The sequence below is a fragment of the Magnolia sinica genome, chromosome 8, assembly GCF_029962835.1.
Source record: "Magnolia sinica isolate HGM2019 chromosome 8, MsV1, whole genome shotgun sequence".
NCBI lineage: Eukaryota > Viridiplantae > Streptophyta > Magnoliopsida > Magnoliales > Magnoliaceae > Magnolia > Magnolia sinica.
The window spans coordinates 90411443-90423641 of NC_080580.1; the positions used below are offsets into that span (position 1 = coordinate 90411443).

Below are 12199 nucleotides of genomic sequence, written 5' to 3' on the forward strand. Positions count from 1 at the left end.
GGTTGGGTTGGGGTATTGGCCTAGGGTTGAGCACCAACCCAACCCAACCCGCCCCACTTTCAGCCCTAGCTATCCATAAGGAAGTCCCACCACGAAGGCGCCCTGGTCAAAAATAAATAAAGACAACCGTATATTCAACATCGGCTAAACAGGCCAGATCCCCCACCATACCTCCCACATGTGGCACACGAGCAGGCACATATAGCTATCTAGACCGTCCAAATTGCAAAACAGATGGTATCAGCTTCCCAGTGTAACTTTTGGATTATGCTCCATCCGTGTAAGCAATTGAGACGGGATGGATTGCCATACAACTAATCTGAACAGTGAGTCAACCCAACTCCATATGCGGCCCACCTAACGAGCGGACTGCCGAATTTTCACTACATTGCATCCTCACAGTGAGTCCCACCTGATTAACGGTCCAGATGTTACACATGCATGCCCGCAACAGCATGTGCTCCACGAATCCTCTTACCTCCAGATCCGAGACATGATCAACCCACCAGTAGATCCATTTTTTTCTTTTGTTTCTTTTTTTTAAATCATAACATTAGTAGATCAAACCAACGGCTATGATCATTCCAGCGAAATTAGGCCAAATCCTCCTATAAATTTCAAATATCCTCAAGAACTGAACAATGAAATATACTCTCCCTTTTTTTTTTCTTTTTTCTTTTTTTTTTTTGACTCTACAAATTCAGCAGAGGTGTGATCTTACCCCACCACAAGCATTGGCACTCAACGGTTCTCACCAACTTGCCACATCATGTCACGGCCTCCGGAGCCGAATTGCAGTAAGGTGTGTGCAAACAAACCAACCTGGTGCACGTTAGGCACACGCATGCGAACCCCGTCCCGATCACGAGTCCGTAGATGCTCCTCCGCAGGTCCAACTTCACAGCACGCCTGACAATGACACCAAAGCTCGGGAGCAGCGCCCCACATGCAAAGATCATCCAATGGTCGAGCCCACTGTAGTCGATGCCTGCAAGTATCGCCCCGATCGCCGAGGACGGCCCTGCAAAGCCTGTCAGGGCCGCGGTGGCAAGGGCTCCGCGCCAACTGTCGGTGGCCCCAAAGATGCAGCTCGCAACGGCCGCGCCACGGGGGAGGCCATGGAGAGAGACTGGAAGGACCATGTGGCGGCCTAGGCCATAGGCTTTCGGCGCAGCTACGCCGAGCGCAAGCCCCTCCGCCAAAGCATGCAAGGCAATGGCCCCGCATGCTAAGAATGACTGGAGCGTGAGAGCACTCACCGAGAGGCTGGTGGTCGATGAAAGGTCATTGACGGAAACCTTTTTGCGCCGTGCGAGGCTCAAGATACCAGAGGTTGACACATGGTAGAAGACGGAGCCTGCGGCTAGGAGCAATGAGATGGTGAGGAACCCCATTTTTGAAGACAAAAATAGCTGCAGGGGCCGCCAGGCAGCAAGGACGAAGGCAATGCCGGATGCCAGAGCAGTTAGGAGGGAGTGTTGACAACAGAAGGAAAGGGCAAAAGCAACGAGAATGAAGCCACCAAGCAATGGCCCAAGACCAAAGAGTAAGGAAACAAGGAAGCCCGAAGCATCCTCGGAGCTGCAACATGAACAAACCCAAAAATCCATTAAAAATCAAAAAGACGTGTGAATGCACACGCTCTCAAGCCTGCTTCTCCAGCCAACTCTGCAAAAACCAATCTGATTGGTTTTTGCTGAGTCTGTGTTTTAGTGCCTACTTCATCGAGCAGGAGATGAGACGGGGGTTTGCAAAGTGCACGCAAACCCACAACATAAGCAATGGTTTGGATCAAAATTGCACTTAGGCCTCAAACACCCCTTCAGATGGTGCATCCAAAATGGGGCCCTTAAACTTCCCATTAGAATGCAGCGGCTAACAAAACACTCATGGTGGGTAATTTGAAAAATCAATAGGAAGATTTGCCAATATGAACTTCATATATGGAAGGGCAGGAAACAAATCAACAATCACCTTGTTGTTAAAGGCATTATGGCATTTTAGATTTGGGGACGTTCTATATGGTTTTTAATGACAATTGGGCTCGTCCCATGTCTATTGCCAATGTATAGTCTCTTGGGAGTAGGATCTTTAAAATCTAGGGGAAGGATTTTGTGGAAGCTTGTACCATTTACAGTCATTTGGGGAATATGAGAGGAGAGGGGAATCCTTGATGGTATCGAAGCTCCATCGCACATGCTTAGTGACCAGCTCAATATCCAAGTATATAACAGGTAGGAAACAAAAGTGGGATCGCAAGTCCAAGCAAGATTTGGAGCGGGGGCGGCACCTAGTTAGAAGGATCTTGCAGCTAAGGCCAAGTGCTTAAGTGTGGTCGTTGAAGGCTTCCGTCACCCTTGTAAGACACTAGCCTCCTCCCCCTATGGGATGTTTGGAAGATGGCTCTTGGGTATTAGAGTTGTATTGAGAAATACCATCTGTAGATGGTTCTAGGGGCCTATTGCTAATGGTGATCAGTCTTGACAGAGGAGGTAGCACTTGGAGAGGAAATGAGAATTGATTAGTCCTCTTTGGGTGGGATCATTGCAGAAGGAGACTCTAAACTCATTATCAGAAGGAGACTCCCTCTCTCCCTTTTAATCTATAAAACTACAACTTTCAAGGAGGAAGTGAAAAAAAAAACTAATGTTATTTGAGGGCCACTTCCTATTTACGAATACTAGGAAGCATGACTAACTTTATGAGCAGCCGAAATAGAAGCATGAATGAAAGGAAGCATCCTTGCTACACAGATGGAAAGGAACGCAAAGCATTGAGAGAGAGAGAGAGAGAGAGAGAGAGAGAGACCTGTAGCCATGGCTAAAAGACTGGAGGACTGTGCTGAGAGTTTCCATGAATGCGACAGCAAGCGTAGCGGCAGATGCAACTTGAGATGGTGAGGCTTCCTGCAAACAACAGAAATAAGTAAAATCGTACTTCTGCAGAGAGGACCACAAGGGGTGGAGGAAAAAGAAATCATGAGCTTTTTCTTCTTTCGAATGGTAAAACCATGAACTTTATCATTCCTCCGAAAAGTGGAATGCTAATTGCACAATAGTACTAATGGCAAAGCACATACAAGATCCGGACAACTTGTTCGGCAAGACACCATATATGGGCTGTGGTCCAAGAATGAGGCCACCCAAACAATCCTAAATGCTCAACTGGTACAGGACCCAAAAGTGCAGTGGTGGTCATTTTGTTTATGAAATCGAGCACGTGGGAACATCCATGCACAACAGCATGCAAATAATGAGGCCCTTTGAATGAGTGATCTGGATCTTGTACACATCAGTCCCATGTCCCTTTGGGAACTCTTGCACTATTTAGTGTTCCTCAATAAGATTGGGGTATCATGAAAGATGCTTGTTCTTGAAAATTAAACTGCTGGTCTGTAGATGAATTATATATATATTTTTTTTCAAGGTATGGATTGTAAACTTTTCACAAGTTCACAACTTTGAAAGGGCCACCAAATTCACTCAACCAATATATCACCTTGAACCCATCCGGGAGAACCTCTGCAATTACCATCCAGATCATGCACCCAGCAGCAAAGCCCGTGCAGAAAGGCAAGAACTTGTGGAAAGCATCAGCACATATGAATGAGGGGACCGCAACAATGGGCTACAGTATTAAGAAGAACATTTGTAGTTATGTTAATGAAAACGGTGAGGAAAGAGGAAAGCTTAAAGGACAACACCATTAAGAAAAAACAAAAACAAAACAAAACAAAGAAAAAACTTTTTGGCTGCTCATAAGTAGGATTCAATATTTCAGTTGTAAAATTCAATAGAACCCAACATTATTGGAGGGACTCATGCCATATAATTAAAGAGATAAAAAGAGACCTGATGCAAGACAACTAACTACTTGCTCTAAAAGCTCGAACTGTTAGAGCATGGCGAATTAATCCCTTCATCTCATTAGCTCAAGCTCCACATCTCATGAGTTAGGACCTCGGCCGAACCCCCCTCGTGGGCCCCAAATCACATAGGCCGCCCACCCCGAGTGTCCCCGCATCCCACGGGCTATCTCACTCGAGCCCAACGTGAAATGCGCAATAATCACCCCCGATGAAGAGTTTCGAACAAGAGACCTCTCCCGTGGGCCCCAAATCACATGGGTCACCCACCCCAAGTGTGTCCCCGCATCCCACAGGCTACCCCACTCGAGCCTGGTGTGAAAATACCCCCTACATTAATCACCCCCGGTGAGAAGTCTCGAACACGAGACCTCTCGCTCTGATACCAATTTGATGCAGGACAATTAACCAATTGCTCTAAAAGCCCGAACTGTTAAAGCTGGGGAATTAATCTTTTTATCTCATAGCCCAGGCCCCACATCTCATGGCTTAGGACCTCGGCCAAACCCCCCTCGTGGGCCCCAAATCACATGGGTCACCCACCCCGAGTGTGTCCATGCATCCCACGAGCTACCCCACTCGAGCCCGGTGTGAAAATGCCCCTACATTAAGACTATAATGGCTATTCTTCACCACTCTATCCATTGGGATGCCATGCTCATTTAATTTAGAATGCAAAAGGCTTTGATTTCACGAATGAGAACAATAACAAATCCTAGGCTTATTTGGTGCATGGTATAAGGTGAGATTAAGTGGTATGGAATTGCATTTGGTCCCATGTAATTTCCATCTAGCGTTTGGAAACAACATGAAGGATTGGATTAATCCCGGTATCATATCATCCAAAGCCAAATGCAGATACAGCAGAATTTCTGGTGGATTTCGAAGTCCACTACATCTATGGGCCTCACATTGATGCATGTGTTTTATCCATGCCATCCATCCATTTGTGGCCTCTACAAGTGACATTCAACTTGCATGTGTACAGGTGACCGGCAACAATCGTGAAATATGGTCCGTTGATTACAATTTCATGGTCCACCAAACGCAGGCTTCACTTAATATAATGTATTTCTTAGGAGAAGAAGTTGATCCCAAATGTGCGATTGGACAGTCAAAATACCATGGTATTTCCAGACATGTAATCATTGTGCAATAATGGTGTTAATTCCATCTAATGCAATTCCATACCATTTAATCATGCGGTCCAAATAGGCCATAAGAGCCTGTTTTGATGAAGGTGACATTGAACAAATCGGTAAGGACAACCCTTCCCCATTTGGTATCTGGCAGGAGACCATTTTTTCTCCTCTCTTTATATATATATTATTCTATGTTATTTTATTTTATTTTATTTATTATTATTGTTTCGAAAGGTTCTGTCAGGAGACCAATATCTAAAAAGGGTGCCCTTTTAGCACCTTCTGCTTCTGCCCAGGACACTTCAGAGAAAGTCAATGCCCTTATTTTTTAGATTCAAATCCTTTAGGATGAACCTCCCCTGTACAAAAAGGCCTTAGATGCAGAATGAGAAGTGCAGATCTAGCAGTGACACCTTATACAGATACGCCATAATTAAAAGCTGCAATAATCAATGCTTAAAGCCCAACAGTAAGAATAGGCTGGGTATTACCTGAGGTAGAGATGTAATCACGCTCCACAACATTGCCTTCTGTGGAGAAACCCCTCTAGATGCAAGAACCATGCTCACGGCTAGTCCTTCCGGGATATTATGCACAGCTATAGCCAAGGTTACTAGAAGGCCTTGAGAAAGTCCTTTAGAGCCAGCAAAGGAGACTCCAACACCTGATCCCTCCCCAAACGAATGAAGAGTCATTATCCCAATAACAAGAATAACCTTGCTTGCATCAGCACCTTTTATGTCCAACATGCTTACTTCCCCATATTGTTCCAGAAACTGCACAGAAGTAAAGATAATGCCATAAATACCTTCATCAGTTAATTGGTGCAGAATAATGCTTAGCAATACCACATTTTACAAGATCCAACTGCAGAAATCACGATGTGCAAACATTGCATAAATGACTCAGTGGCAATCTGTGTGTAGTCTGTGAATTTGGGTTAGCCTTAGACAAAAGTAGAAAACTTTACTCAAATATAGAATTAGGCAATTGGTTCACAAATATGGAAACTGATTAAAAATATTGGGTTGTCAAGGTTTTCCAATACTAAGGCTACATAAGCAACTCCAAATGCTGGGGCACTTGTTCGTGTATGTGACTGTAGGAAATAAACATTGCTTTAGATCTTCCAAATAAGTCAAACCTACGTGTATTTATCAACTGCAACACAACAACGGCTGAAAACAACTTCACAAGTCAATGAACCTTTTAAGATGATAAAGGAATCATGCCTACGTAAGAACCGTAGATTATTGATATAAAGAACAACGTGACAGCACATCAAGAACACAGAACAACCTACTAAGTTGAAAATTATAGAATGCAGCAGAAAAAGGAATATATTTGTTTGGTGGACCTCAGCAGCATGGCAGGATTGCCTTCCGAGATTTGGAAATTTTATCCCGGGCTTTACAGGAACGAGATGGTAAAAAGGGCTAACGAGGTGGCGAATTTCCTAAGTGGTCAAGTATGAGCGAGGGCCTCCATGCCACATTTGTCGTGCTCATTCTGAAAATTGAAGAGGCAACAGAAAAATAACTTTAGACCTATTAGGTTTTTTTCCTTTTTTCATTTTAAGGATACTTTGACCAATTAGTTGGGGGGAGATTTATATAAATATAGCAAAGGTTCTTCTGTTCACACTATGGGAGTCTTAAGCTTTGTTTTTTTCCCATATTCCAAGGAGCATTTGTAAAGGAGAGTAACTCTTGACAGCATTCTAATAGCCAACAAATGCATTGATTGGAAAGCCAAGAGGACCGAAGCAGAAATTCTTTTGCAAGCTTAATATGGAGAAGGCCTATAAGCACATCAATTGGAGTTCTCTCTTACAAGGATGTGTTTTGTCCTTAAGCAAATAGGTATCGTGAATAATCTATCTAAACGGCATCATTCTTGATTTTGGTGAATGGCTCTCTTGATGGTTACTTCTTTAGGTTAAAAGGTCTTAGGCAGGGTGATCTGCCTTGCTCCTTTTTCTCACTAGTTGTCGGGGGTGTGAGTCTGCTCATGGAGAGAGGATTAGGTATTGACCTTGTAAAAGGTTTTGGTGTTGGTGATCCGGGTGGTTTTCCATATTCGATTTTCAGATGATACTCTTTTGCTATGCGGGGCTTCCTTGGAGGTTAATTTCTGAAAGGTGTCCTGCATTGTCTTAAATTCTCTCCGGTCTGTGTGCAAATTCAAGCCACATCGCTTCCTTCTTTCTTTTTTCTCTAGGGGCTTGTAAAGACAGAGAATCCAATATTTGCAGGCGAGGACCTAATATGGGCCCAAGTAGAAGATTTTGCATTTGAATGGGCATGTCAAGTCAAAGGCCGATAAGGCAGGCAAGGCCAAGAAGGTGAGACAAAGGAGATACAAGAAGAAGGTCAACCATTGGATCTGGATAAGCAACTAGTGGGAACCAATGAAAAGAAATACAAGAAGAGGAAGTATACATTGAAGAAGGAGATAACTCTTACGATAATACCAATGATGGTACAGATGTGCCACAATGGATTAGGGATCAATGTATATAAGCCTACTTTGAATCTTTAAATTTTGAATTTGTACAATGTATTTCTACAGCAATAAAATTTCAATGTTTTTGTTTTTCACATTTTGTTTAGTATATATATTCATTTGAGTACTTGTTAGTTGACATGTTATAGTCCTTAATATTCTAATAGATGTAATCAGTATAAAATATTAATGAAATAGGTAAAAAATAACTCCTCCCTATACTTGTAGTATTTTTCCCCATTTTCAGTATTTTTTTATTTCTTTTCAAAAAAAAATTCGTTCAGTGGGACCTATGTAATGTGACCACATATGTGATTATGTGATTGCATAAGCGCATAGACCCCTAGGTCTCCTGCCATCATTTATGTAATTTGACAACATTGTTGCTAACAAGGTAGCCAATGGATTGGCCAAAGAGGAAGCAACGAGAGGTCACTTGCTATCAGCCCGCAGTGTATTTGTAATAGCAACAAGAGGTCACTTACTATCAGCCCTCGGTGTTTCTGTAATCTTGTCTTTTTTGGCTTTCTTAAAGAATTTTACATTGGCTACTAAAAAAAGGGGGAAAAACAAAACTTAAACAACTTCACAAACAATAAAGTTTACACTTGAGAAAGGAAAAATGCCCTTGAATAGAGGCGGGACATACAAATACGATAGCATGATTCAGCAAAACACAACCAAAATAAAATTTTAAAAATGGATGGATAAGTGAACCCCATAATCACGTGGACACACAAGAAAAGGTACATTTAAGTGCATTGATGAACACGAAAACACTAGTTGAAAATAGCTTCGCAGAAGATGAACATGCCCAGTAAGAGTAGTGGGGTACATAGCGTGACATTGACAACAGTGAAAAAATAAACTAGTCAACCACAAACATATTCAAAATGAAGCTTAGAAATGGAATGCAATCTGAAATGCAAAAACAAAGAGCACAATAAAAGAAATAATCTTTCACTTATTTAATAAGTTCAGGGCAACAAGAACTGAAAATAGCTTCAGCACACAACTAGATGTAAACTTAACAAAGAAGCATTGCCAAGTAAGAATAAAAGCAGCAGACATTGAATTGAGGGAGAAAAAAAAAACATAAACAAACACAAAAATACAGTCATAATGTCTTTAGGAATATGGGGTTATAGGAAATCCCACATCAGAGAGGTCAACAAAAGTAAGAGAATATGGTGGAAATCAAAGCTCAAAATGGAAATTCAATTTTGAAGAAAAGAATCAGCTCCTCAATTTTAAAATGACAAGAAAGCAATAAAAATTACTGGATTCATCACCTTCTTACAGAGCCAAATGAAAACGCCTCCAGACAGGATCCCAATCACAACCCAGTTGCCACTACCATAGGTCTGCCCTTCCTGTATGAGGTCAAAGCTTGCAGCCAACATCACCCCACCAGCCATTCCATTGCACACTCCCGCCCATTGCGGCTCTAGCTCCACAAAGAAGAATGGTATTGCACCCAACCCTGTTGCCGCTGCCATTGCAAGAGTAAACCACGCAACCGTGGACGCAGAAACTCTACCACTTCCACCTTTCCTCTCATCAAGACCATGGAGACCATCTTCAGTACCACTAAAAGCTGCCTCCGTACCAGTACCATCTATAACACTACTTTCTAAGTTCCTACGAGGAGCAGTCCTTATCCTTTGTATGACTTCCTTCTCAGGTTCCGCTACAGCAGAACCATAGAGCGCTATACAAATCACCAAAAATAGCAGGACTGGCCTGACCCTTGAGGCCATCACTGTTCAGATTTCAGATATAATTCACTGAAACAAATCACATATCGATTCCCACTTCCTTTGGGATAAGTCAGATTTTCCAGTCAATAAAACAACCGGAAAACAAAATCTGTTCTTCTTCATCTACCCACCTCAGCCAGACACATTCACTTAAGCCTGGCCTTCATGAGCACATGAACAATAAAATCAGAGAATTAGAATTGCAGAAATTCATTCCCCGAAAAAGCACCAATCCCATCACCACATTCAGACCTCTAACACCACCAACATGGAAGTCCACAATAGACTTGAATTTCGGATACTACACTTAAAAAGCCCACCTCAGATTAAGAAACACAAAAGCCACCAGCTCATAGACGAAGCTTACAAATATCCCCTGCTAAAGTCCAGCATTGCTCAAATATAAGAAAATGCAAAATCTATTCTTGGGGAAAAAAAAAACAGTTACAATGTCAACATGGCCCATGCTCCAGTTTCAGATACTTTCATAACCCACATGAAATTTATGCAGAAAATGTGAAAAATCAAATATTGCAATAAAATGCTTAACCCACAAATTGCACATCATCCACACTTTTTTTTTTCACAAATTGAACAACCAATTAATTTCCAAAATCCAACAAAGAGCAAAATTTAAAATATTTTCTCAATTTGAAGTAAGAAATTCCAAATACAGTGCCTTACAGGATCAGAAGAGAAAAAGAGAATCCAAAATCACAAATTTATCACTGTGTTTTTTTTTTTTTTTTGAAAGGTAAATTTACCGCTTGGTTTATCTTCTGCAGTGAACAAATTCAGAAAAAAAAAAAACAAAAAACAAAACAAAACCTAATTAACTCAAGTTAAAATGTGAAAAAAAGAAAAGAAAAAGAAGAGTAAATATAACAAAATTGCTTCTTAGTTTATATTCTGAAGTGCATGAATTCAAAGAAAATTTTCAAATTACCACAAATTGAAAAGTGACAAAACAGTAAACATAATCAATGCAATTAGGCCTACAAATTGCAAAAACCAGAACGGTTCATAGACTCCCCATTAAACTTTTGGAAAATTAAGCAACTAAAAAACATGACTTTCCAAGAGTATCAAGACAATTCAATCCCTAACAATAGAATTCCAGTTGCAAAGAACATTTTGTGCGATTCCAATATATACATACATGTATATGACTTTTTCAATCAATGATTGGTCCAACAAAACCCTAGTTTTTTTATTAGGTAATCCACATTCCAGGAGAGTTATTTTAATAGAATTTGGCAGTTTTTTTTATCAGAATGCCAACCATAAGAAGAAGTTACAGTCAGATGTCAATTAGAAAACAAGACTGAATTTTCCAAAAGATTCTCAGTCCTGAAAACCCTAATTCCACTTGAAACAGCATTCCCAAAAACCATCAAAAAAATTTATATGGAAAATCTTTCAGAAAGAAAAGGACTCATTTCTACAATCAATGATCTCTCCACTAAAACCATAAAGCAACATTTCAAAAAGCAGAACAACGAATTCAACAAATATAAACCTAATTCATTCCGATCAAATCTCAATTCAACATAGATTACAAGAAAGGAAATGAAGAAAGAACGATACCTGATTTTTTTTACCGCCGATCACTCCCTCGAAACCCTAATTTCCACCGGAAAACGACACACCCAGAATCAGAAAGAGAAATTGTACAGAAAAAACCCATTTTAATGAGAATTCTAACAAGAAACGAATATTTCCTGATTGATAAGTACCCCTACAACCCAAATTCCACCGATGCTAGCTTCTGGAAAACCCTAATTCCCCCAAAACCCCTAATCAGAATCGATTTAAAAGACTCGATTTCAAAATCAATACAAAACAAAACCTTAATTTCCGAAAAGTAGGAGCAGAAATCCGAAGGATAAAAGAACCCTAGATTGTAATTTCCACAAAAAGCAAGATCGAAATGGCAATAAATAATAAAATAACGTATTCACGTCAGCACGCGGTTTCGTGAGAAAACAATGCGGTCAATAAGATATACGGAAACCGCTGGTTGTGGACGAAACCGTCTACCTGGAAGAAGAAGAAGGTGGTTTTCTATGGTGGGGTAGGCGGAAAACCGGTTTCCTGCGGTTTCGAGGGGCGGAAAAGCGGTTTTCCGACAGAGATGAACCTTGAGGACGGAAAGGAGGTTTCATCGTTTGTGCAGGCGTTGAAAAAAGCGGCAATTTGGGGTGTTGGCAATACCATGTGCAGTCGCGCGAGTGCATAAGGTAATCTCACTAGCCGGTGGATTAACAGACACACGTGCCAGCTTACGAGATCCAAGCCGCTCGTTGAGTGGGCCCCATTGTTATAATTAGTGGTTATAAGAACCTGGACCACAGGTGTGAGTTGATCAATGACCATTGGTTATTCATTCTTCAAAATGCCCAGTTATATTGTCCGTGTGTGGCCTACAAATAGACCGAACAGATATTGAGACTGAGTGGGATTTGATGAGTGGTTCGGATCCCGGAAGTTCGCACGTGCAGACCTATTGTGGTGATGGAAGGTTAGATTTGGTTGTCCGGTGCACAATCACCGGATGCAGGCGTTTCGCTGGAAGCGGATTGGCTGGTGTACCCCACACCAGGGGGTACACCAGCGATATAGCCGTGTGTTGACGTCAGCAAGTTCTGTGGGTCCCATAATGAGGTATGTGTTATATCCAAACCGTTCATCCATTTGGAGAGCTTGTCTTAAGGCATGATACGAAAAATAAGACATATGTAAAGATCAAGTAGACCACACTGAAATAATCAGTGGAGGATTGAACATCTACCATTGAAACCCTTTTGGAGGTGAAAGAAGTTTTGGATTAATATGGTATTTGTTTTTCCTCTTCGTCCAGGTTTTTGTGACTTTATTAACATATTGAATGGAAAATAAACATCGTTATGGGCCCTAAGAATATTTTA

At 41.4% G+C, this 12199-nt stretch overlaps 1 protein-coding gene across 2 annotated transcripts; it reads right to left on the reverse strand.

Annotated features, from left to right (window-relative positions):
- Nucleotides 1-333: 333 nt before the first annotated feature.
- On the reverse strand, nucleotides 334-11461 carry LOC131253670 (putative zinc transporter At3g08650). Of its 2 annotated transcripts, XM_058254778.1 has the most exons (7): nucleotides 11313-11461; nucleotides 10860-10895; nucleotides 8805-9648; nucleotides 5499-5783; nucleotides 3499-3627; nucleotides 2809-2906; nucleotides 334-1581 (listed from the first exon to the last, which is right to left on the reverse strand). In XM_058254778.1, the coding sequence occupies exons 3-7, from the start codon at nucleotides 9270-9272 to the stop codon at nucleotides 768-770; spliced, it is 1794 nt and encodes a 597-aa protein (XP_058110761.1). In that variant the 5' UTR covers nucleotides 9273-9648; nucleotides 10860-10895; nucleotides 11313-11461; the 3' UTR covers nucleotides 334-767. The 2 variants fall into 2 exon arrangements, with proteins under 2 accessions (XP_058110761.1, XP_058110760.1); XM_058254777.1 differs by having other exon boundaries at nucleotides 10860-11433.
- Between the last annotated feature and the right edge of the window lie 738 nt (nucleotides 11462-12199).

Excerpts from the sequence above, each read along its gene's own strand:
- LOC131253670 (XM_058254778.1), bottom strand. The coding sequence starts at position 9,272 with ATGGCCTCAAGGGTCAGGCCAGTCCTGCTATTTTTGGTGATTTGTATA. Across the intron at positions 3,628-5,498 it reads TGATTACATCTCTACCTCAG|CCCATTGTTGCGGTCCCCTC; the intron begins GTAATACCCAGC and ends TTAATACTGTAG. Across the intron at positions 2,907-3,498 it reads TTCTCCCGGATGGGTTCAAG|GAAGCCTCACCATCTCAAGT; the intron begins GTGATATATTGG and ends TGTTGTTTGCAG.